Raw genomic sequence first — 24,778 nt, 5'->3', positions numbered from 1 at the left:
GCAGGACGCGCGTAACTAAGGAGGCTGGCAGCGTGTCTCTGCGTATGAAACAGGTGGAAGAACTGTGAGTAGGCCGGAAGCCCTGCCGAGCACCACCCGCCGCCCCTGTCCATCCTCCCTTCCCTGCTTCTCTTGAAGGCGCTCACTGGTCAAGGAAGGCGAGGTGGCGGGAGGGCCCGTCTCTGGCAGCAGCTTTGGCTCACGAGGGAAGGGGTTTGGGTGAAGCTGTGTCAGCTGTGGCCGCTTCTCTCGTTGGTGCTTCTGTGCAGCTGTGCGTTCAGAGCCTGGTCGGTTCGCCTGCTGTTAGCTTTCTTACTGGACTAGCCACTGTCAGCAGACCGGGCGGCCGGTACCCTAGTGCTCCTCTCTTGGCAGGAAACCAAATGCCTCTTAAAGTCTCTGATTCTTGGTAACACGTTCCTGTTTTATTTCGCTTTTGGAGACTTAGATTCTATTCTAGATCTTTTTTTAACTTTCAACTCAGTTGTATTAAGTTTGCTATTTTCACATCTGCAAGGATACCAGGAGTTCAGCCTGTTGTATTTTGGTTCCCAAGGGTTCAAGTGTTGTTGGATTCTTCATAAGAAATCCTCAGCTAATGAAATGTGCTTTACGTGATTTCTCCTTCCAAAGTGGCCAAAACTTCCTGAGAAATAAGTATATTAACGTTAGAAACAGTAGGAATTCCCTACTGTTCCAGAGATACTAACACCCTGAATGAGGCTGTTGTAAAGCTCAGCGTGCCTTTCCCCACCACCTGGGAGCTGCTGGCAGAATCATACGACAGGAGAACAGGCCCTCTGCATACACCACGCCCAGCAAGTCCATCTCATCGGGCAGCTGTGGTCGCATGGAGCCTGTGTTGTGCTGAACGCTTGGTTTTGGTCATTTGTGGTTGTGGTGTTGTCAGTGCACACGCGGCCCCGGGGCTGAGTGTGCCGGGCCGTCCCCGCCACCCCATTGTGAATGGTGCAGTGTGTGCTTGTCCCAGAGGCTGTCCGTGGGTCCTCGGGGCCTGTGTCTTCACCTGCTGTCTGATACTCTGCCGCCACGGTGTCATCCTTATCAACACACAGCCTTGGACCGCCTCTCGAAGACACAGGTGGTCTGCTTCCATAGGAAGTTAACCCACCTCCCCTCCCTCCCTCGTCACCCTCTTGAATTACTTCAGGTACCATTCTCTGCTGGAACTGGGAGAGAAGCGTAAAGGCATGTTGGAGAAGAGCTGTAAGAAGTTCATGTTGTTCCGTGAAGCTAACGAGCTACAGCAGTGGATCAATGAGAAAGAAGCGGCCCTGACAAGTGAGGAGGTTGGCGCGGACTTGGAGCAGGTTGAAGTGCTGCAGAAGAAGTTTGACGACTTCCAGAAGGTATGGGAGGTCTTGCAGCTGAGCAGAAAATTGTTCAAAGATTTGGATCTCTTGACATTTGACTGTGGATGTCTGGAATGAAAATTACAGAGATTATATTCCTCTGTCTCTGTAGCCATTTTTAAACAAGTTTAATCATAACTTTTCTTGCACCAGTTTAGTTCTGAGAAGACATCAATACGTGCAGTTTTCTCTACATGTTGTTTTAAGAACTTGCCTAATCTATCATACAAAAATGTATAAAAGTAGTTCTCCTAATTAGGGTTAAGTTCACATAACATTGGGCTTCTCTAGTGGCTCAGTTGGTAAAGAATGTGCCTGCAACACAGGAGACCCAGGTTCAATCCCTGTGTTGGGAAGATCCCCTGGAGAAGGGAATGACTACCCACTCCAGTATTCTTTCTTGGAGAATGCCATGGGTAGAGGAGCCCGGTGGGCTACAGTCCATGGAGTCGCAAAGAGGCAGATATGACTGAGCGACTTTCACGTAACATACAGTTAACTGTTTTCAAGGATACAGTTCAGAAGCATTTGGTTCGTTGACAGTGTTCTATTACCATCACTTCTGTCTGTTTCGAAAGGAGACCACAGACCCATGAAGCAGCCTCTCCTTACCCCCCTCCCCGCCTCCACACCAACACCTGGCAAACACCAAGCTGCTTTTTGTCCCTGGATGTATGTGTCCTGGACGTTTCATATAAATGGAAGCACATATTATGTTACTCTGTAACTAGGGGCTTCACAGAGGGTTTGGAAAGTCTTGTCATTGTAGATGGACCAGTGATCTTCTAGTGTTTATTGGCTAATGCTCCGTGGTGTGTATATATGTACCACATCTTGTGTATCCATTCCTCCAGTTTAAAAATACTCTTGTGGGACTTCCCTGGCCGGCCAGTGGTTACGACTGTGCTTCCAGTGCAGAGGGTAGGGGTTTGATCCCTGATCAGCAACATTCCAGATGCCTGCGTACTGTGGCCAAGAAGCATATATATATTCTTATGACCAGTTCAGTTGGGTGGGAGGGTGCCTCGTGGCAAGCTCTAAAATTTCATCACATTTTTAATATGTGTCCTCTCCCCCACAAAGGAAGGTTTTTAAAAAATCTCCAGCCAGAATAGTTTTTCATTAACTACAGTTCGTTTAATAAGTAAGAGACAGGCTATTTCCAACGCCATGTGGTTTTCTTCCTTCTTCAGTAGCAGCAAGCAGGATTTTCTGATTTAAGTCATTGTCAAGGAGTAGAAAAACTACTTATGGGATACCTGTCAGATAGAAATTTATGTAGTTCATGAGTATCTGTGGTCCTCCTTTGGATTGCTGTTGTGAGTTCTAGTTACATTGTCTTTGTTCTTTGAAGGATCTCAAGGCCAATGAGTCGCGGCTGAAGGACATTAACAAGGTGGCTGAAGACCTGGAGTCGGAAGGTCTGATGGCGGAGGAGGTGCAGGCCGTGCAGCAGCAGGTGGGGGTCTGGCTCCCGTGTGGAGCCTGCTCGGAGCAGCTTGGCGCCCCCGGCCTGTGCTGTAGCCCAGCTCACGTGCCCCGCAGTGCACAGTTGGGCCAGGGTGCGGGTTCTCCGTGTGACCTGCACTGTGTTGTTTACCTTCAACGGGAGGGAAAAACAGGTCTCCTTAGGCCCCTTAAGTATCATGGTAGTTATTGAATCTTTTTTAGGCCTTAACTGGTAATAAATTCATGCAGTTCCTTAAATGAAAGGTTCTGTGTAGAAACACTTGGTCGCCCTGTAGACTTTAATAGCTCCTCTGGCCAGTCACGTTGCCTGTCTCTCTGTAATCTCTCCCATGCCTCCAGTTTGACTTGACAGTGGCAGGTGTTACTGATGTTTCCTCTAATAATGTGATTGTTTCCTTCTCTGCTTGTAGGAGGCGTATGGCGCGATGCCCAGGGTGAGTGTCAGGTGCCCCGTCTATAACTTGAACTTGAGGATTAACTCTTGGGAAGAGTATACAGTCAAGAGTCCCATAAAGATTTCTGTTCTTGAACCTGTAGAGATGCATTTTGTGTGTAAAAGCCTGTGCAAAAGAAATAAGTTGATTTCTGTGTGTCATTCTCCAAAAATCAAAAAGTTTTTCTCTGTCTGGTTTCTTCGAACTTTTCCGCCAGCAGTTACTTAGGTTTATTTATCCCTTTTCAAAGAATCCTCTGAGAATGATATAAAGAGAAGCTGGAAATTTTATTAAATTTCCCCATTCTCGCCATCTCTCCTACTGCATTTTAAAAAAAGAGAGACACTTTTTCACTCCTGTTTGCTTCATTTCCCTCAGTCAGCCCTGCAATTTGCTGCCAGCCAGTGATAAGTTCTGACTCGCAGTGGGGAACACTGTTCTGATTTCTCTGAACTTCCCATCGTTCAGAGGAAAAGCTGATGCAGCTTTGTTTTGTGCTCAGTTTCTTCGCTGCCTAAATTCTTCCCTTTTTCTTCAAACAGGATGAATCTGATTCCAAGACAGCCTCCCCTTGGAAGGTAAGAGTTTCTCTGCAAATTGTTAATTCCAGAGGTTTTCCAGGACCAGAAATGCTTCATGTCCTTTTCTAGCGTGCCTGTTTCTGAGTAGTTAGGCTTGTCTGAGTGTGGTCATTTCTGGCCTTGTGTGGCCTGGTGTCTTTCTGACCCTGGTGTTAATATTCTTTGAATCGGTCACATCTTGAAATGTGATGCTTAATAACACAGAAGCAGCATGTCTTCCTGCAGACGCTCAGCACAAGTTCAGGTAGGGGTTGAGCTTGTCACATACTGTCTCTGCCAGAGTGTACAGTTGGCCATCTGTGTTTGGATTCAACCAACCAGCAATTGAAAATGCTGGCATTCGATCCATGGTTGGTTGAATCCAAGGATTCAGAACCTGAGCACACAGGGCGTCAGCTCTGAGGGACTTGAGCATCCATGAATTTTAGTACCTTGGGGGGTCCTGGGACCCTTTCCCCTTAAGAACCAAGGATATGGGGATGACTGCAGTTTGCAGAGGTCATACTGCATAGTGAGGCATGGTCCCACCAGTAGGACTGCAGCTCTAGAGGAAATGACATGACGATGAAAACGGGAGAAGAGTTTCTTTTCAACATCCGCCTGACCGCTTTCTCCTGGTGCCTAAGAAAGGCTTGATGGAAAGTCCATGTCCTGAGGCGAGATGTTTACAAGCTGCAGTGGACGTTGTTCCACAGAGACTGGGGTGGTGCTTAGCCACGGTGGACGTAACTCTGAGCAGCAGGCCCAGGGAGCGTTCTCGTGTGTAGTGCTTATGGCCATGATTATGGAGCCAGCTGCTCAATGCCAATTGGAGCATCTTTCCTCCTGACTCAGCTCGTCAGGAATATGTCCCTTAAGTTATAGACAAGCTGGAAAAAGCAGGTTTCTTCGTGAAGTCATATCTTCCTAAAATACAAAGAAAGCATGAAAACCTAGCAACAGGCTCTCACACCAGTCCCTCGTTTGGTACTTCACAGCCCTGTCACCTGGCTTGTCGCGGGGACCTAGGTTGAAAGGGATTTGTTTCTTTGGCCTCCTTATCTCCCCAGGCTCTGACCATTCTGCTTATTAAATAGACTATAAATTGCTTGGAAAGATGCATGTTTCCTTTTATTCCACTTTCTCCTTTTTTCTCTGTCTTAATTTCCTTACATAACAAAATTTAGTCATTGGTGTCATGAATGGGCAGCATCCTTATCTATTTGACATCTATTTGGCAGAGTTTGCCAGAGTTTTTCTGGTAACACATTTTTTCAGAAATACATATCAGATGACTTGATAAACACCAGTACTTCCTGATTCTGAAAAGAATGGGAAACAATGGCTGTCTGCTTTCTGACCCCTATACACACCCACACTGGTTGAAAACATCGTCTGGGTGTGTCCCTGGAACATTCCAGGAGCCCGACTTCCCTACATACACACTCGGCTCCTCCTTTTTGTTATGTACTTGAGGATTACAGGCCTCACATGCCTGTCAAGTAGGGTTTCTTTCTGATTAAACCGGGTCAGCTCTGAGAGCCCAAGGGGCACGATTTTTAAAAGTGACATTGATGAGAGGAAGCTAATTCATCAGTGTCTTTTCTTTCTCATCCAGTAAGGTTGTTTCCCTTAGTTCAAGGGGCCACTGTTAGAAGGAGTAACAATCCAGTAACCATAAATAGAAATGAAATTATTGGTGCACTTGAGTGTTTAAATAGTCTCAGCTGGCAGCATTTCTTCCATTGAGTGTGTTTTCTGGACTCTTCTCCTATAGTAGGAACAAGAAAAAGACACAGTAGTCTTTGAGCCGCTTTTTTTGTCTAGTCAACTGTTTTAATTACGGTTTCCACTGTTCTTTCACTCTTCATGTAAAATTAACCATTGAGTTGGATGTGATTGTGCACTTGGGTTTCTGCCTGACTTTCTCCTTGTTGGTACTTTATTGCTGCTCTGTTCAGAAATTTGACAGTATTCTTTTACAATCATTTGGTGGACAATTGGGCCCTAATTAATGGCACTTGCATCTCAGATTTCTCTTGTAATCAGCAGACACGTGATTAGTTTGCTCTTCTGCTTCCCTCCCCACATAGTCTGCTCGCCTGATGGTTCACACCGTGGCCACCTTTAATTCCATCAAGGTAAGACACCAGGACAGCTTCCCTGGTCCTCCCTGGTCTCCTTCCTCATGTCCTGCTCCCGTCTTCAGCAAGGCTCTTGTCCTCACAAGTTGTGTGAGCTGTAGCAGTTGTCACTCTCGTGGCTCCAAAGGTGTCCTGGTCACTGTTGTTCTCTGTGTGTGGCAGGAGCCATGATAGGCTCACCCAGTTCTGCCGGGGCCTCCCGGAGGGCTGGGAGCTGTGGGGAGCGTGTTATCCGGAAGGCAGTGAAGGCCTTTCCTGACTCCTTTTTGGGCCCCAGGCTGGTTTGTCCTCTGAGGACAGGGTCCTACAGCCACGCTGTGCTCAGGCTGCTTCCCCCCCAGTGGTGCCGCCAAGATAAGTCCGGGGCGGCAGACGTGGGATTCTGTCCACTCGGCAGTCGTTCCGAAGCTGATGCTGTGAGGCAGGCACCGGGCTAGGCACTGAGATGAGGACAGATCAGCTTCCTCTCTCCTGCTGCTTCCACGGCCATTCCAAGCTGGGTGCTGGCAGAGTGTTTGCACCGTGGGGTCTGGCAAGCTGTGGCCAGATCTGACTTTCTGGACTTTGGCTATCATGGTGTGCTCACCGATTGAACTGGGAAGGTCGGAACCAGGAAGTCCTCGGTGCCCCAGGCTTTCCTTTCTCGTGAAGCCACCAGGGCTCTGGTTCTGCCCTTTTCCTGGAGTCGGGTGTGGGCTGACGCCTCCTGTCCTCCGGCAGGAGCTGAACGAGCGCTGGCGGTCCCTGCAGCAGCTGGCTGAGGAGCGGAGCCAACTCTTGGGCAGTGCCCATGAAGTGCAGCGGTTCCACAGGTGAGGGGTGGCTCCACGGGCAGGAGTGGTCCTGCGGCAGTGAGGGGTGGGCTCCACAGGTGAGGGGCAGCCCAGGCTGGCAGGAGAAGGAGCCGGCGACGATCAGGTTCACCTTGGCTGGATCTTGTCCGTGCTGGTGCTCTGGCACTTGATGGATGCTCAGTCAGTACTGCTGAGCGGGTGGACATGTGCTCCGTGCCATTTAGAGCGCAGTTGGTGGGCCGCTGACATGTGCCAGTGAAACACACTGGGGTCAAGGCAGCCATACTCTGCACTCATGAATGTGAACGTGCGTCTTACCTACAGAGACGCTGACGAAACCAAAGAGTGGATCGAAGAGAAGAACCAGGCTCTAAACACAGACAACTACGGCCATGACCTGGCCAGTGTCCAGGCCCTGCAGCGCAAGCACGAGGGCTTCGAGAGGGACCTCGCAGCCCTTGGTGACAAGGTGAGAGGCGGCGCACGGACGCAGAGTTGGCTTTCCTCAGTTCTGCCGGAGGCCACACTCCCCCTTCCCCACCTCTCACTCTCACCTCTTTCTTCCCCAGGTGAACTCGCTCGGGGAGACAGCCGAGCGCCTGATCCAGTCCCACCCCGAGTCGGCAGAGGACCTGCAGGAGAAGTGCACTGAGCTGAACCAGGCATGGAGCAGCCTGGGCAAGCGTGCTGACCAGCGCAAGGCCAAGCTGGGCGACTCCCACGACCTGCAGCGCTTCCTCAGCGACTTCCGGTGAGAAGCAGGCTCGGGCCAGAGGCCTTTCTAGCTGGATGAAATACATGCGTAGGCTGAACACATCTCAGGTTTGATCCTGGGAATTACTTGGTGGTCCAGTGGTTAGGACCTGGTGGTTTCACTGGTAAGGGCCCAGGTTCAATTCCTGGTCAGGGAACCGAGATCCTGAGATCTTATATACCTGTTTGTTCTTTCTGTGAGGACTTCTTGATTTTTTAAAGTTATTAATTCAGTAAGACAAGAGGCTTTGGAATAATTTACTCAGAGCTCTGCTGCTGCTGCTGCTGCTAAGTCGCTTTAGTCATGTCCGACTCTGCGACCCCATAGATGGCAGCCCACCAGGCTCCCCCGTCCCTGGGATTCTCCAGGCAAGAACACTGGAGTGCGTTGCCATTTCCTTCCCCAATGCATGAAAGTGAAAGTGAAGTCACTCAGTCATGTCCAACTCAGAGCTCTAGCCTGATTCAATAGGTTAATCCCAAATAATTTTCTGAGACAAGACTTAGGAGTCCTCTCTTTTCCTGGGCAGAAGGCCCGCTTGCCAGGGAATGTAATAGCCATTCCTCTGTGGCTCTGGTTTCCAGGGACCTCATGTCTTGGATCAATGGAATCCGAGGTCTGGTGTCCTCAGACGAGCTAGCCAAGGATGTCACCGGAGCTGAGGCCCTGCTGGAGCGACACCAGGTGGGTCGGCCTGCTGAGCAACGCATACATGGTGACCCTGCCAGGCCAGGAGGACTTTAGTGGTTGATGTGAGAGTGGGCAGCTCCTCCTGCCAGTTACCTAATCCCTTCCCTCCTCTTGGCAGGAACACCGGACAGAAATTGATGCCAGAGCTGGCACTTTCCAGGCATTCGAGCAGTTTGGGCAGCAGCTGTTGGCTCATGGGCATTACGCCAGCCCCGAGATCAAGGAGAAGCTCGATGTTCTAGACCAGGAGCGTGCAGACCTTGAGAAGGCCTGGGTCCAGCGCAGGATGATGCTGGATCAGTGCCTTGAATTGCAGGTACCTGCTCTGGATGGTAGCTTCCTGTTTGCCACAGGATTTCAGACCAGGTGTTTTGTGCCAGAGGCTCCTTGTCTCCTCATATCCCTCTCCCCTTCTTTAGCTGTTCCATCGGGATTGCGAGCAGGCCGAGAACTGGATGGCTGCCCGAGAGGCCTTTCTGAACACAGAAGACAAAGGGGACTCGCTAGACAGTGTGGAGGCTCTAATCAAAAAACACGAGGACTTTGATAAAGCAATTAATGTCCAGGTAAGGGCTTCCCCAGTGGCTCGGCGGTAAAGAATCCACCTGCTGTGCAGGAGACTGGTTTGACCCCTGGGTCAGGAAGATCCTCCAGAGGAGGAAGTGGCAACCCACTGCAGTATTCTTGTCTGGAAAATTCCCACAGACAGAGGGGTCTGGTGGGCTACAGTCCATGGGGTCATAAAGAGTCAGACACAACTAAGCAACTAGACAAGAGCAAGAAGGCCTTTGCACCTTAGATCCTGTAGCTGGGTTTTCCCAGATTGATGTCTTCTGTCTCTGTTGGCGTGTTCTCTTTGCCTGCTCTCAGTGATTAGAACCAAAGATAGCTTCTGTTTGCGTAACTCGGCTGGAGAGCTTTGGCAACTTCCTCGAATTAGAATACTTGGTGGTGGGAATTCCCTGGTGGCGCAGTGGATAGAAATCTGCCTGTGAATGCAGGGGACGTGGGTTCACTCCCTGGTCTGGAAGATTCTTCACGCCGTGGGGCAGCTAAGCCCACGAGTTGTAGTTACTGAGCCTATGGCCTATGTGCCACAGCTGCTGAAGCCCGAGCGCCTAGAGTCTTGTGCTCCGCAACGAGAGAAGTGACTGCAGTGAGAATCCCACACACAACTAGAGAAAACCCACGTGCAGCAGCAGAGACCCCGCGCAGCCAGAAGAAACACGTGAATAAAGCACTTGGTGGTGACTGCACAGGAAGCAGTGTAGTCCCCACTGGGTCTAGTGAAACCTGTGCAGTCTAGAAGAAGTGACATACGTAAATAGTTTTTTTAAACTTTGTATATAAATTCTGGCATTTTAAAGATTTTGAGAACAGATGCCACAGGGGAAATTTTTTATAGTGAAAGGGAAGAAAAACAAATTTGTGGGTAGGTAAGTGCATATATGAAGATGAACCAGAAAGTTACAAAAGTCTTTGGCTTGTAAACCGTTTTGTTGAAAATCTGATGATCTTTTTCTGTGAAGCCTAAATTTTTTTGGCCACTCCTTGAGTCATGTAGGATCTTAGTTCCTCTACCAGGGGTTGAACCTGTGCCCTCTGCATTGGAAACATAGAGTCTTAACCATGGGACCGCCCAGGAATTAATTCCCTGTGAAGCCCAATTTCCCTTTTCCAGTGGACTACGTCTCATAGGTGATGAAGCCTAGTTCATTTGTGATGTCTGCTGGTGTTCAAACCCCGGCCCCACCCCAGCATGACCTGGCACCTTCTTGAGTTAAACTCTACTCTAATAATGATTGAAATCAAGCTTTCCTCTGGCTTTTTACACTGTTGCTTCTAAAGTGTCAGTGTATTCTGATCCCGTCACCAGCTAGTCACCCAAAATAACCGTTCTCTTCTCGGACCTGCAGTCGTCTTGCCCGCCCTGACCTTACGATTCTCTTTGCCGACAGGAGGAGAAGATTGCTGCCCTGCAGTCCTTTGCTGACCAGCTCATCGCTGGTGGCCACTACGCCAAAGGCGACATCTCCAGCCGGCGCAATGAGGTTCTGGACAGGTGGGTGGTCGGTGCAGCTGACGGGTCCTGCTGCACTTGTGTGAGAGCCCCGGCCTGACTACCTCCTTGGGGTGCTCACTTTTGCTCTCGGTTCCACCTTCTCAGGTGGCGCCGTCTAAAAGCTCAGATGATTGAGAAGAGGTCAAAGCTGGGAGAATCACAGACCCTCCAGCAGTTCAGCCGGGATGTAGACGAGATTGAAGCTTGGATCAGTGAAAAATTACAGACTGCAAGTGATGAGTCATATAAGGACCCCACCAACATCCAGGTGAGCTGAACCCACGAGGTGTGTGTCTCTGAAGTAGCCTGTGCTCCTGAGTAGCTCTTGCTAAAAATAAGGCATCTTTAGAAGGGAGAGTTATCTCTAGGTACCTCCTTCTACTCACAGTAATGCCAAGAAAATTGTTTTAGTAAGTGAACCGGTGGGAAGACCTCCCCTAAATGATGAGAGCCAGTTAAGAAGCTGCTTCCGTCACTTGACGCTGCTGAGGCTGTGCCTGCGTTAGAGCTATAGAAAAGGCCCCCTTAAAACCGCTGTTTCCAAATGCTGGCCTTCCCAGGGGAAGTATGACAGTTTCTGTTGAATAGGTGATATTGCATATTCACATCAGTGTACTGAACTCTTGTGTACTGAACTCTTGTTATTTTAATCTGTTTTTGTAGCTTTCCAAGCTGCTGGTAAGTTTTATGTTTTCTTAAAGAGTTTTAGTTAAATGAGCTCCATTGTCTGTGCTCTTGTGTATAGATTCTCATAATCATGGTCACAGTCTGCTGGTGTCTTCTTCATCCGTGCTTTTCGTTTCTAATCATCCATCACACTCCATCCAAGTGTCCCTGTGGGATGTGGCTTTCTCTGTTGTAATTAGCCTGAGCCCTTCCCTTTCTCCTCCCTCCCCACGCCCGGCTCATCACTTAGGCAGGTTCTGTACAGTGTTTGATTTGGGGGGCAGCAGTGAACTGCTTTCTTTCCAAAGATGCACTGTTTTAAAACGAAATTACTTTTCTCTAAGTTTGGGCTCTTCTTGGCGTGGACTCAGGGCTCTCGGTGGATGGGGGCAGAGCCAGCTAGGAGAGTTTCGTTGCCCATGTGACCTTTTGTCCACAAGTGCTGGTCACTGGAGAGGGACAGCGAGAGGTCCACAAAGTAGCAGGTGATAACGCTTCTAAGTCTCCGAGAAGCCTGGTTTGAGAGCTTAAGATCAGAGTGGACATCACCAAAGGGGCAGCGAAAGACTATAGTCAAAATGTAGCTTAGAAGTGGCTTAAATGGATGGGAATTGAGCCGAATAGCAGTCAGGAAAAGAGGGGACCTGGGCTCTTGTCAGGGTATGTGGGCATCTGAGACCTTTTTTGTTCTGTAGTTGGGCTTGAGTGTTAGTAGCATGTGGCCAGGATGCTTTATGTTGGCACTGCATTTCACCAGCCACGTGCCTCCATCTTCTGACAGTTGCTGCCCCTGAAATGAAACATGTGATGCAGAATCCTTCCCCAGTTGCACTGCTTTTTTCCTTTTATTTTTTCCCTGGATATCATCCTTGCCCGAGACCCTGCGTTTCTCACCCAGAGCTGTCCCACAGCTGTGTCCTTTCGGTTGTCTCCTGTGGTGCCCCTGCAGCTTGTATCTCGGCAGGGTTTTAAGTTCCCTGTCAGGCCCCTGCCCCTCAGATGCCCATCGTTCTTCCAGCCCTCTTTTCTAGCAAAATGAAGCTCTTACCTACAGTCAAGCCTGGATTTTGATAAATCCAGGAGTTTTGAATGATGACCACTGCCGAAGGAGAAGCTGGGAAAGCCCAGTTCTGCGGCAGCTTCAGGGTTCTCTCTGGATGGTGGGGCAGGCTCACCCTCGTATGCCTGGTGTCATGGGGACGGCCACCCTAGGTGATGAGAGGCCAGATGTGTTATTCCCTAGAGCTTCTGTTCCCTAGGGAGGAAGCCGTGCGTAGAAATTGATGCGCAGGTAGATTGAGAACTACAATTGGCCATTGCCACTTCCTGCAAAAGTGTTGGAAAGCGTTTGCTTGTAGAATTTCACTCTGATTCAGGAGTTGAGTGAGCTCACCTGCTCCTGAGCTGGTGCCTTTGCTCTCTCTGAACTCCCACCAGACTGACTCCAGAAGCGTTTCTCACAGATTCTGTGACTGCCTCTAGAAAAGCGTTGCTGCCTGCCCCTAGTTCTCTAAGTTCGCTACCACTCCTTTCTGAGAACCCCTTATTCCTGAAGACACTGCCTCACAGGACCTGGTTTTGAAAGCCAGTGGGGGGGTTTGTTTTGGTGTTTTCAGAGCAAGCATCAGAAGCACCAGGCCTTCGAGGCAGAACTGCACGCCAATGCGGACCGGATCCGCGGGGTCATCGACATGGGCAACTCCCTCATTGACCGCGGGGCCTGCGCCGGCAGCGAGGATGCCGTCAAGGTATGGGCCCCAGCTCCCCTCCTCCTGGCCGGGAAAGAAGAGGCGCTGGACTTCACTGTCAGCATTAGAGTCCGCTTGATGGTGACTCTGAAACTCAGTCTTAGGAAAGTATCCAGGTTTCAGTCTGCGCTGCTGATGGTGCTAGCGAGAGCAGCGCCTGTGAGCCTCTTCATCAACCTCGCTGAGGAGGGCTTCCCAACAGGGCGCTGGCTGTGGGGCTGCCTGTCTCTGACGACTTGCTTCTCTCGCCTAGGCCCGGCTGGCCGCCTTAGCTGACCAGTGGCAGTTCCTGGTGCAGAAGTCGGCTGAGAAGAGCCAGAAGCTGAAAGAAGCCAACAAGCAGCAGAACTTCAACACTGGCATCAAGGACTTCGACTTCTGGCTCTCTGAGGTGACACCGGGCTCTCTCCCACCAGGGAGGGTCTGAGGTGACGCTGTGGCTCCCTTCCCCCCAGGGGCTTCTGTGAACAGGCAGGGCTCTCGCCGACATCCCCTTTAATAGGAATCTTCCTTGTCAGGTGTGAGCTGTGTGCTCCGGCGGGTTTCTAAGCAGAGGAAGGGAACGTGTAGAGAAGAGAGAGCTTATCTGTGTGAGATGTAGATCTGGATCACTTGTCTCCGCAAAGAATGCGAATAGGAGGAGGTGGTAGGGTTTGTGTGCAGGCCGCTCCCCCAAGCCTGCGCCCAGGTGGAAATAGGACAGTGAAGGGCCAGGAAGCTGGAGTTAGTCATAGTCTCTGTAGACAGTGTAGAGTATAGAAAGCCTAAAGAGAAAATTTTAGAGACTACTGTTCTATATACATCTGGTCCACACTTATTTCCAGGAGTTTTTGTGTAGCCGTGGCTCTGTGTGTATTTGAGCCCATGAGTAATTTATCGTTGGTATGTATTGGTAGTGTTATTTCAAGTCATGAAAAACTCTTTGTGAACGTTTGAATAACTGCCTCAGACCATCACGGAGTGAGGGCATAATTAAAGTGTTCCAATGCCGTTCCTGTGCTGTCAGGCACACCAATGCTTTCTGCCTAAGGGAGGTTCCCCCTAGGAAAGTGGGGCTGCTGTGTGTTCCACCACTATGCCCCAGTGAAGGCAGCTGGCGTGTTCACACTCACAGGCCCTTGAGTCTGTGCCTGACAGGGAAGGCGTGGGCAGTGGGGCTGGTCACACCGAGTCAGAGCAGCAGCGGGTGGACAGACATTTGTAGCCAACAGTGATCTCCCCTTTGACTCCCAGGTGGAAGCCCTGCTGGCCTCTGAGGATTATGGCAAAGACCTGGCTTCTGTGAACAACTTGCTAAAAAAACATCAGCTGCTGGAGGCAGATATCTCTGCCCACGAGGTGAGCAGAGTGGTGCCCAGGCAACGGTCTGGGGTATTATACATGCAAAAGTGAGAAATTATGCATAAGATATGTTACTTATATTAACTTGTGATGGGTTTATTTTAACCGGGTTAATACAGTTTTTCATTTATCTTACTTTGCTACAATTCATAGACCTTATTTGGCCTCACAGTTTTTGTATGCATTCAGTTTTGTTTCTGTGAGTATATGCACATAGTTCCACGCAGTCGTATTAAGTGTGTGGATCTGCGTCACTACCACCAAATTCAAGATACAGACCCTGTTCTGGGAGTGCGAAGGCCCCCGGCACCCGCTGCTCTGCTCACCGTCTCTAGTTCGTCATTAGAGAGTGTCATGTAAATGAAAACACACAGTAGGCAACGTGCTGAGATTTTTTTTTTACTTAAACATTTTTTTAAATGTAACTGTTCGTTTAATTTTTAATGGCAAATGTTGACATGTAAAATCTGTATAAACTGTCCTACGAGCTGTCAGAAGTAGTTTAGAGTATAAAATGGCTCTGAGACTCAGGGATGAACATTGCTGTCCTTCCCCAAATGCACCAGGTCCTTTAGAGTCAGTCTCAAGGGGGAAAAGGTCTTCAGGTGTCTGAAAGTTGTCAGGCTCCTGGAGGTGGATGCCAATTGTCCAGAATTCTAATTTTCTCAGGAAAGTTTGAATTTTATCATTAGCAATAAACTCAGTTTTCTTTAAAGTGACAGGTTCACTTTATTCATCCTCGATAAAGTATTTGTCACTCCCAAAGTTAAGAATGACCATAGTTTATTGGCCGTTCTTCCGAGTGAAAATGATGGTCTGTGAAAGAAGTGGCCAGTTCAGCTCGGAACGTGCTTCTCCTTTGGACAGTCATGGACTTCAGCACCCACAGAAGTACTTTGTGTGGGTTCCCCATTTTATCAGATAGGATATGAAAATGACACGTACTCAAAGATGGATATGTAATAAAATTAACAACTTGGCTTCTTGTTTAAGGATGTGCTTAAGTGAAAGAGCGGTTTTTGCTGAAAAGTGGTAGCAGTGAAGAATCAGATTTCTGCTCATAGTTTGCCACTGACTTGAGCAGTGGCACCTCCGCTGTGGGTTTTGCACCATGAGTGCAAATGTTCATGCAGTAAAAGAGAAGAAAAAGGCAGATGTTTTTGTAATGTTATGAAAATAGTTTTGATCTCTTAGAGCCCCAGGGGTCCACACCCCTAAACCAGCCCCTCAGTGAAGAAGTTCTGATTCACAAGCAAATGCTCTTGGGAGACCCAGATTTCTGACCCTCTGCCGTGTCCCTGGCCCCAGGACCGCCTGAAGGACCTCAACAGCCAGGCGGACAGCCTGATGACCAGCAGCGCCTTCGACACCTCCCAGGTGAAGGACAAGCGGGACGCCATCAACGGCCGTTTCCAGAAGATCAAGAGCATGGCCGCCTCGCGGCGAGCTAGGCTGAATGAGTCCCACCGCCTGCACCAGTTTTTCCGGGACATGGATGATGAGGAGTCCTGGATCAAGTACGTGCTCCTGCTCGGCGTCCCCAGAGCCTTAGGAACCCTGGGGTTCATTCTCTCCTGGACCCTGGTGGCGAGGCGGACATGGGTCAGATTCCGGGCCCAGCTCGGCCCAGCCTTGCCACACGCCTGTGGTGGGACGTCTCTGCTTCCCCTCCTGGTGTCTGGTGACTGGTAACGTTAGTGAGGTCCACCTGGGGAAGACTGCTGCTTGGGGTAAGGGAAATTTGCTGTGGTTTGTTTTTATCATCCCGCCCTCAGAATTCTAGTGTACTTTTTTCAGATGAAAGAGCATGTAAACAGACCATTTTTAAGGACAGATTGTGCTTGTTGATTGTCAGTCACTTTGTCATGTCCGACTCTTTGTGACGCCATGGACTGCAGCACACCAGGCATCCCTGTCCTTCACCAGCTTCTGGAGTTTGCTCAAACTCATGTCCATTGAGTTGGGGATGGCTTCCAACCATCTCATTCTCTGCTACCCGATTCTCTTTTTGCCAAGATCCTCTCAATTCCTCACTTCCTTAAAAAGCTATTTATGGGACTTCCCTGGTAGTCCAGCAGTTAAGACTTGGTGTTTCCACTTCAGAGGGTACAGTTTTCATCCATGGTCCAGGATCGAAGATCCCATGTGCCACACAATGAGGCCAAAATTTAAAAAAAAAGAGTTGTTTAAAGAAAGCTGTTTCTAGGAGCATCATCACATGGCGCCACCTGGGGCAGGCGTATGTTTGATAAGGTGGGATTGATGGGGTGTCCGCAGTGGCTCCTCCTGTTCTCCTGCAGCCCTTGCAGAGCCGCGCACAGTGGGTGCTCCTTGAGGCGTGCGTGGACTCTGCATTGGGAAGTGGAGGCTTTGTTCCCTAGAAGAGTGGCACAGACGCTCCTGAAGGGGTGGGTAGGCGCAGGAAGGAGACCGTGGGGTCTGTGAACGTCACAGCTCTGTGACCACGCAGCTCCAGTTGACACGGAGGCTGACTGCCTACCTGTGTTGTCCAGGGAAAAGAAGCTGCTGGTGAGCTCAGAGGACTACGGCCGTGACCTGACGGGCGTCCAGAACCTGAGGAAGAAGCACAAACGGCTGGAAGCAGAGCTGGCTGCCCACGAGCCGGCCATTCAGGTGAGGGGGCGCCTCCTGGCTGAATGGGCCTAGACAAGCTCGTCTTGCTAAGGTCTCTGCAGTGTTTACAGCCCCTCGTCCCAGAGAGCGGTGGGGAAAGTCTGAATCGGATTTTGAGACCCTTGCCTGGAAGCATGAAGGAGCAGGCGCGACCACTGTGAGTCTAATTGCTCTCGCCCGTCAGGGTGTCCTGGACACTGGAAAGAAGCTGTCTGATGACAACACCATCGGGAAGGAGGAGATTCAGCAGCGCCTGGCGCAGTTCGTGGAGCACTGGAAGGAGCTGAAGCAGCTGGCAGCTGCCCGGTGAGTGGGCTGGGGGCACAGTGGGTGGGGCTTGCTCAGGGCTCTGGGCCCTCCAGCCCTTCGGGACCTCTTCCTGGGGGTGCACCGTGCCACAGTCACCTTGCTTCAGAAGCATCTCTGACAGCCCCAGGCTGAGCTGGTCCCCTTACGTGTAGTCCCGAGCTGGACCCCACATATGGTTCTAGAGCTTCCTGTTTCGTCAGCACTGGCTGTTTCATGTTAGGAGGAGGAGAAGGGCTTGAATGAACCATTTACAACCCACACAGCACTCATGTTTTTAAGCGTCCAAGTTAGAGGAACTTATGGCTGATTTTTTAACTATTTCTTGCAATTAGGGGCCAGCGGCTAGAAGAATCTTTGGAATATCAGCAGTTTGTAGCCAACGTGGAGGAGGAGGAAGCCTGGATCAATGAGAAGATGACCCTGGTGGCCAGTGAAGATTATGGAGACACTCTTGCTGCCATCCAGGTCAGAGACCGGGGTTGCTGCCCGCTGACCACCCTTTTCGCCTGCTTGCTCAGTGGCCATGCTTTTACCAGGAGAGCATTCAGGGCTGTCAGGCAAGGTCTCCTTGGCGACTCTCAGTCCTCAGGAGCCCGTGTCAGAGACTCTTGCCTTTGTGTAGACAGAATTGGGGTGATTCTGTCTGCCTCGACTCATGGGGTTCTTGGAAGGAACCCTGTTGTCAGCCCAGCAGTATCTCTGGTATCATCACCACAGGTTGCCGGGACCTCTTCAGTGTCCTGTGACTGCCTTAACAATTACCACAAGCTAGGTGGCTTTAAAAACTACAGGAGCTTGTTTTGTCTTAGTTTGAGGAGCCAGAGGTCCGGGATCAAGGTGTCCGTAGGGCCTGCTGTTCCACTTTGCTGCCTCCTCCAGCTCCGGGAGCTCGGCTTGTAGCAGTGGAGCTCCGCCTCTGTCCTGCTCTCCCAGGGCTGCTGGTCTTCCTTCTGTGTTTTCCATGGCATTCTCTCTGGGTGTGTCCATATTCGGATTCCCCTCTTCTCATACACGTGGGACATCAGTCATACTGGATTAGGGCCACCCGGACACCCACGTCTTAACTCAGTCGCATCTGCAAAGACCTTGTTTCCACATTCCTAGGTGCTGGGTTAGGACTTGGTATCTTGAGCACACAGTTCAACCCACAACACACCTCCTCAGTACCTTGGTTAGCCATTGCTGTGGAACAACACTAAAGAGAGCAGTTTCTTCCCCGTGAATCTGAATTAATGGGCATTTTCTCAGCTGCTCTCCCTGGGACCGCTCACACAGCTGCACTGAGGCAGGGGGTCACTGGGCTGAGAAGTCCGTGGTGACGTCATTCACGTGGCTCTAACTGGGACGTCTCAGTGGCCTCTCACTGTCCAACAAGGTTAGATCAGCTTCTGTGGGCGGCGGTAACGGAGGCCAAGGCAAGGCTGCAGGGGCTTTAAGGCCTGGCCTGTGGGACAGAGCAGCCTGGCTCCCCTCTTCATAAGAGGAGTGGTACTTTGTAGTGAGTGTTCCTCCATCCGTGCCCCCAGTTGTGGAAGCAGAGTATGCATTCCCGATGGTTGAAGCGGCACCTGAGCCACGCTTCTGCCAGTGGGAATCCTCCCAGATGGTCGGGGGATGCAGGTAGATGGGAGAAGCAGGCAGTGGTCTCCTGTCTTCTGCATTGCTGAGTTTCCTGAAAGCCAACACAAGGGGCACTGTCTCCAGTGCTTCAGCTGTGTGGAGGGAAAGACGAGACTTTGAAGGTCCCCAGGAGACATGCTTGAGTTAAATCTTAGGGCAGGCATCACTATTCAGTTGATGCTTATCTGAAGGTTCCTCCGTGTCCATTCTGTGGTCTCCAGGGAACAGAAGGCCTGTGCTGGTTGACTGGCAAGAGCTTCACCTCTTCAGAAAGGCCTTCCCTGGTCCACCCACCTCTAGTCACGCTTAACACTTTATGATTTCCAGTTTATTCTGTATCCATTGTCGTCTTTGCCCCAGCTGACTGGGGTCCCTGTGAGGGCACCCCTAGTCCTGCTCCTCTGTAGTCCTGCCCACCACCTATGCCAGGCTCTCAGGAGTTGGCTTGGCTGCTTCCACTGCAGGGCTTGCTGAAGAAACACGAAGCCTTCGAGACGGACTTCACTGTCCACAAGGACCGAGTGAATGATGTCTGCACCAACGGCCAGGACCTGGTTAAGAAGGTGAGCCTGGTCTCTCTTCCCAATAGCAGTTGCATCCCTGTATTCCATGATTAACTGGATAGCCCTCCTTCTTTTTTTGTTAATATTTATTTATTTGGCTTTGCTGGGTTTCGGTGGCAGCGTACAGGCTCTTAGTTGCAGCATATGGGATCTAGTCCCCTGACCAGGGGGCCCCCTGCATTGGGAGCTTAGTCTTAGACACTGGACCACCAGGGAGATCCCCTCCTCTTCTGAAGTCAACAAGTAAAGCTGACTTTGCAGCACTTGAATTTTTCTGCCTTAATTAGGCAAAACAGTAGACCTGCTAGTCCTTTTGGGACACTGGCATTGCCATGGGGCTGCTCTTCTAGTTTCTTCTCCAGGAATTCAGCTCTTTATAGAGGTGGTAGAACACACAGGTCGTCACCCCTAAAGCCCCCACCAGAGATGGCCCCAGCTGACACCTCCAGGTCGGACCCACCCCCGCGCCAGACTCTCTCCTCGTGCAGAGCCACCCACAAAGTTAAATGGCACCTGTTGGATTGGTATACATCGAGGGTAAAACCCGGCTGCTCTCTCGGACATTGGACAAACGCATCTGTTAAAACTCAAGGTTCATTGCATTCAAACAGCCTTTTAGGGTGAAAGCAAAAAATAAGGGAGATATCTTGGTACTTTCTCAGTAGCAGTGAAGTGAGGTCACTCCCAGGTTGAAATCCGGGCTAAATGCAGTGCCCTCAATCTGTCATGAGCTCCGCAAGACAGATGACTTCTACCAACTCTGATTTCCTATCACAAACATGTCATGAGTGAGTAAGATTGCTCATCACAGAATTTGCCCTGGCGATCAGATGAGAGGTTTGCTCCTGGTGTTGTGGTAACAGTGTAGTTAAAATCCATGTTTGCTGAGGAGCTTTACTTCTTGCCCTCATGGGCAGATAACCTGATAGAGGCTAATTTCAGATACAGACCAGTGTCCACAAAGACGAGGCGCGTGCAGGACTCAGCACACTCGTGCGCCCACGCCAGCATTCTTTGTCCTTTAAGCCTGTAAGATGGCGCTCTCCAGTGTTCTTTGATCTCCTGGCAAAGAGCCTGGTGCACGGTTGCCAACAACAGTCTTCATTTGCTCCCTGAGCTTTTTAAATCTTATGCTGACTTAACAGTTTGTGTTTTCACATACAGTTCTAACCAAGACTGAATCAAAGTGATTGGAGCTTAATACATTTTAATATCCACAGTGTGAAAATATTGTTGTGAGACATTGTTTTTATGGGATACACATAGTAGCCAGTAAGTCATAATTATTTTGGCTTTTTCTCATTTTTTGGTATCAAAAATAATATGAGTGAGGACCTCATTGTGACCGAACATTTTATCACATCTGCATTATTACTTGCAGGAGTGGCACTGCTTAGTGCTCATCTCTGTAAGACTCTTACTCTGTGGTGTTCTCAGAAAAGCCTCCGCGAATCCTTGGGGCGGGGAGCAGAGGGGGCGCGGCCCATCTGAGGAGCTTCGAGCCTGCCGGGCAGCGCGGGGTGCAGATTGGGTCACCACGGCAGGGGCAGGACTGATGGCGGCTGCCTTCTCCGTGTCCTAGAACAATCACCATGAGGAGAACATCTCTTCCAAGATGAAGGGCTTGAACGGGAAAGTGTCAGACTTGGAGAAGGCTGCCTCCCAGAGGAAGGCAAAGCTCGACGAGAACTCGGCCTTCCTCCAGTTCAACTGGAAAGCCGATGTGGTGGAGTCCTGGATCGGTAAGCGTAGCCTCGGTGCTGCTGGAATCTCGTTCCCTCCTGAGCAAATGATCTTCTTCTGTGGAGAAGAAACCGGCGGGATGTGGGCATACCAGAGACCCTCTCCCCTGGGCAGACCACTAGTAACAGCAGGAGACAGGGTCCTGAGGCAGAGAGCCGGGCCTCAGCGATGCCCCGGGCCAGTGTGGGGGTTAACAAAACGAAGGTCCTGAGTGTCGCAGCACAAGGGCCACACCAGCAGGACCAGCCTGCATCAGCACTGCCTCCTCAGCTACACGGGTCCAGAGTGTTTGTGGTCCACCCCCCTGGCAAGGGGACCTGCACTGATTTCAGGACCCATGTGACCCTGGTAATTGCTGTCTCATAAGTAGCAACCTAACCACATCCAGCACAGGCTGGAAGAGGGACCTCTTCATCAGGGACGTAGAGGAGGGGCCTGGATGCGGGAAGGAGCCAGCTCAGGTGTGTTCAGAGACTGCTGTCAGGAGTACTGGAATTTAAATGTAAGCAAGACAGTAGATGCCTGGGTGTTCTTGTCTTTTGGTTTGTTGTTGTTTTTAATTCATTTCTTAAATTGAGACGGGGTGGTTGATTACTCTTGCTTGGTTTTCCAGGTGAAAAGGAGAACAGCTTGAAGACAGATGATTATGGTCGAGATCTGTCTTCTGTCCAAACTCTCCTCACCAAACAGGTCAGTCACAGCTATTTGACTGATGATTGGATTTTACTCACATAGTATTCTCTGGTGAGTGAATGATGGTCAGCATGTTTTTTTTGACTGTGTTATGTTAGGCCCTGGGAATGACTGGTGAGAGCCTGGTCCTCAGGACGCTCTCAGACGAGGCCTCTGAGCTGCAGCCTGTTGGGTGCTAACAAGGCTGAGCACCGCAGGGTGTGGGCCTCACCCAAGCAGGGTCTGCCTTGGTTTCCAGCAGGTGAGGGTTGATCGGAGCATCTCCCCAGAGGAGACAGCATCTAAGCTAGATCACGGTGGGTGATTTGAGAATGGTCAAGGGAGGGCCAGGTGGGCATTCTTGGCAGAGGTAGTGGGGCGAGTCCGCCCTTGTGCATCAGCCCCAGGCTAAAAGCGGGGATGAGGAGGAGCTGCCACAGGACTTGTGGTCTGAGGAGATGCAGAAAAGTGGCCAGGTTTGACCCAGTGTCAGGGGAAGGTGGGGACTTGAGGCTGCCATCCCAGCCAGGGTGCTGGACAGAGCGAAGTCGTCTCTCTCGCTCCCATGCGGTCCCTGCCTTCTCACTCCTCCTTCCAGGAAACCTTCGATGCTGGCCTGCAGGCCTTCCAGCAGGAGGGCATCGCCAACATCACTGCCCTCAAAGATCAGCTGCTGGCCGCCAAGCACGTTCAGTCCAAGGCCATTGAGGCCCGCCATGCTGCCCTCATGAAGAGGTGGAGCCAGCTCCTGGCCAACTCGGCTACCCGGAAGAAGAAGCTGCTGGAGGCACAGAGTCATTTCCGCAAGGTAAGCGCGGCCCTGGCCAGCTATGCACACGTGGACAGCAATCCAGCTCTGCTCCGGGGCATGGGATCAACATAAACCAGCCAGGTGGGGCCCTTGTCTTCATAAGGTTGTTGCTCTGGAAGCGCCTGGGACGCTGAGCTTGCACATCCCAGAAAGGGGAACGTGGGAGAAAGGTGGAGGCCCCTTAGCAGTGGGAGAAGGGAGGCAGAGCGCCGAGTGAGCGAGTGAGCGAGCGAGCCCGATGCCCTGGGAACGAGCCCTGGCTTTCTGGGCCCCACACTGCAGCCTGCCCATTCGCCCACCGAGGATGGTCCCTACGGCCCTGCACCATACCTGCAGCTGTGCTCACTCGGTCACCTCTGCCTTCAGGTGGAGGATCTCTTCCTGACCTTTGCCAAAAAGGCTTCAGCCTTCAACAGCTGGTTTGAAAACGCAGAGGAGGACTTAACCGACCCGGTGCGCTGCAACTCTCTGGAAGAGATCAAGGCCTTGAGAGAGGCCCACGATGCCTTCCGCTCCTCGTTGAGCTCGGCCCAGGCCGACTTCAACCAGCTGGCTGAGCTGGACCGCCAGATCAAGAGCTTCCGCGTGGCCTCCAACCCCTACACCTGGTTCACCATGGAGGCCCTGGAGGAGACCTGGAGAAACCTACAGAAGATCATCAAGGTGCTTCCCCGCAGGAGGGCCAGGCCCTGGCAGGGAAGCCCTTCCTCCATGAGGAGCGAGCAGTCAGGGATGGAGGGCGATTTCCTTTACCACAAGTCACCGTGTGTGGGTCCCCTCACCCCACCCCAGGTCTGTGGAGCTGCCGAATGCCTCCCAGACGCCTTCTGTGCTGTCTTTGGGCTGAGGTTAATAGCTCATCCTCCCTGGCCCCCCAAGGGCGTGGATCTTGTGTCCACCTTCAGAAAACTACTTCCTGTTTGTATCGGATGCTAAGACAAGCTGGCAGTTGCTGAGCCCGGGCCTGTCTGTGAAGGGGCGTGGTGACACACCTCTGCCTCCTTGTTCAGTCACTCAGCCGTGTCCAACTCTGTGACCCCATGGAGTGCAGCATGCCCAGCCTCCCTGTCCTTCATCGTCTCCCAGAGTTTGCTCGAACTCCTGCCCGTTGAGTTGATGATGCCATCCAACCATCTCATCCTCTGCTTGCCTCCTTGGTCCTCAGGAAAGGGAGCTGGAGCTGCAGAAGGAGCAGCGACGGCAGGAGGAGAATGACAAGCTGCGCCAGGAGTTCGCCCAGCATGCCAACGCCTTCCACCAGTGGATCCAGGAGACCAGGTGCGGCCCTACCGCTGGGAGCACGGTCCTGGGCTCCGGGTGCCCAGGCCCGGGGTCAGGAGCTTGGCCTGGTCTGGCTGCGGCCGGAGGGGTGGGCAGACTGAGGAGCATTCGCCAGGAGACTGTTCCCGAGATGAGTCGCTGGTCCTGGATTGGGTGGGACTGAGCGTGGCGGCCCCGCACGGTGACGGTGACAGAGGTGCAGAGTCCAGTCGACGAGGTACTGATGATCTGGTTTTGTCTCTCTCTCTCTCTCTCGTGTCTGCCTCTGCCCCTTGCGATCGCTGCTGTCCGGACACCGCCCTGTCTTGTGGCTGCTTGGATCCCGCCTCCACAGAACGTACCTCCTCGATGGGTTAATATTGACTTCCTATTTCTGCGGGCTCGTGGTGTGGTGGTGTCTCCTGTGCTTGTCCCTCTGCCCTTCGTCCCATCGTGGCCTGGCTTGCAGAGGATCCCGGGATGGGCCTTCCCGTCCCGGGCGGGCTGCACGTTCCCCCGCCCCCTCCTGGCACCCACACCCCCACCCGATGGCCTGCAGTCCAGGAAGGGGAGCCACTCCCACGTTCCTTTCAGGTTCCAAAGGTTCCTTTAGGGAGAGAGACTAGGCCAAAGGCCAGAGCCGGGAGAGTCCCCGTGCTCGTTCAGCTGTGGGGATTACCCTGGACTTTTCTGCCTTTTTGCCTCGTGCCTGATGGGACCATATTTAGTCCCACGGAGGTCACGGGATGAGACAGGACGACAGTGTTGAGGGGGCTCGGGCTGGCGTGCTAAGTCCCCCTGTGCACTGGCCCCTGAGGGCTGAGGCTATCTTTTGCCTTCATAGGAAGCGTAAGGGCCCAGGGTTTCTAAGTGATGGGGGAGAGGGCTTGGGAGGAGCCCTGAGAGGCGTAGGGCCATCCTGCCCAGTCCTGGGGAGGGCCTCCTCTCCAGGCTGGGGCCTCTGCCCAGATCAGGCACGTTTGCATTGTCTCCCAGGACCATGGTGGCTTAGACTAGTGCTCCAGAGGCCCAGCAGGCAGGTCCATCAGGTGTTAGAGGAGGCAGCAGGAGGAGGTGCCCACTGATGAGCACCAGCTAAAGGCAGAGCAGGGGGGGGATTTAGGGACCCC

At 51.6% G+C, this 24,778-nt stretch overlaps 1 protein-coding gene across 6 annotated transcripts in view; it reads left to right on the top strand.

Annotated features, from left to right (window-relative positions):
- Positions 1 to 24,778, top strand: part of SPTAN1 (spectrin, alpha, non-erythrocytic 1) — a 48,155-nt gene that overhangs the window by 19,589 nt on the left and 3,788 nt on the right. Inside the window, exons 22-50 of one of the 6 annotated variants that reach the window (XM_010856834.1) lie at positions 5 to 64; positions 1,172 to 1,370; positions 2,728 to 2,832; positions 3,254 to 3,277; positions 3,820 to 3,855; positions 5,931 to 5,978; positions 6,702 to 6,793; positions 7,100 to 7,244; positions 7,345 to 7,526; positions 8,114 to 8,213; positions 8,338 to 8,535; positions 8,639 to 8,785; positions 10,178 to 10,281; positions 10,387 to 10,549; positions 10,945 to 10,959; positions 12,564 to 12,695; positions 12,949 to 13,086; positions 13,929 to 14,033; positions 15,345 to 15,553; positions 16,550 to 16,670; positions 16,855 to 16,976; positions 17,312 to 17,444; positions 19,064 to 19,162; positions 20,745 to 20,904; positions 21,519 to 21,595; positions 22,176 to 22,385; positions 22,755 to 23,051; positions 23,554 to 23,666; positions 24,004 to 24,021. In XM_010856834.1, coding sequence (XP_010855136.1) covers positions 5 to 64; positions 1,172 to 1,370; positions 2,728 to 2,832; positions 3,254 to 3,277; positions 3,820 to 3,855; positions 5,931 to 5,978; positions 6,702 to 6,793; positions 7,100 to 7,244; positions 7,345 to 7,526; positions 8,114 to 8,213; positions 8,338 to 8,535; positions 8,639 to 8,785; positions 10,178 to 10,281; positions 10,387 to 10,549; positions 10,945 to 10,959; positions 12,564 to 12,695; positions 12,949 to 13,086; positions 13,929 to 14,033; positions 15,345 to 15,553; positions 16,550 to 16,670; positions 16,855 to 16,976; positions 17,312 to 17,444; positions 19,064 to 19,162; positions 20,745 to 20,904; positions 21,519 to 21,595; positions 22,176 to 22,385; positions 22,755 to 23,051; positions 23,554 to 23,666; positions 24,004 to 24,021 — 3,552 coding nt within the window. The remainder of the gene's footprint in view (positions 1 to 4; positions 65 to 1,171; positions 1,371 to 2,727; positions 2,833 to 3,253; positions 3,278 to 3,819; positions 3,856 to 5,930; positions 5,979 to 6,701; positions 6,794 to 7,099; positions 7,245 to 7,344; positions 7,527 to 8,113; positions 8,214 to 8,337; positions 8,536 to 8,638; positions 8,786 to 10,177; positions 10,282 to 10,386; positions 10,550 to 10,944; positions 10,960 to 12,563; positions 12,696 to 12,948; positions 13,087 to 13,928; positions 14,034 to 15,344; positions 15,554 to 16,549; positions 16,671 to 16,854; positions 16,977 to 17,311; positions 17,445 to 19,063; positions 19,163 to 20,744; positions 20,905 to 21,518; positions 21,596 to 22,175; positions 22,386 to 22,754; positions 23,052 to 23,553; positions 23,667 to 24,003; positions 24,022 to 24,778) is intronic. The other 5 variants (XM_010856838.1, XM_010856837.1, XM_010856835.1 and 2 more) reach the window with 5 other exon arrangements.

The sequence above is a fragment of the Bison bison genome, unplaced genomic scaffold (assembly GCF_000754665.1).
Source record: "Bison bison bison isolate TAMUID 2011002044 unplaced genomic scaffold, Bison_UMD1.0 scf7180017864375, whole genome shotgun sequence".
Taxonomy (NCBI): Eukaryota; Metazoa; Chordata; class Mammalia; order Artiodactyla; family Bovidae; genus Bison; species Bison bison.
The sequence above is the reverse complement of the archived record's forward strand: the minus strand, read 5'-3'. Positions and strand labels throughout refer to the sequence as shown.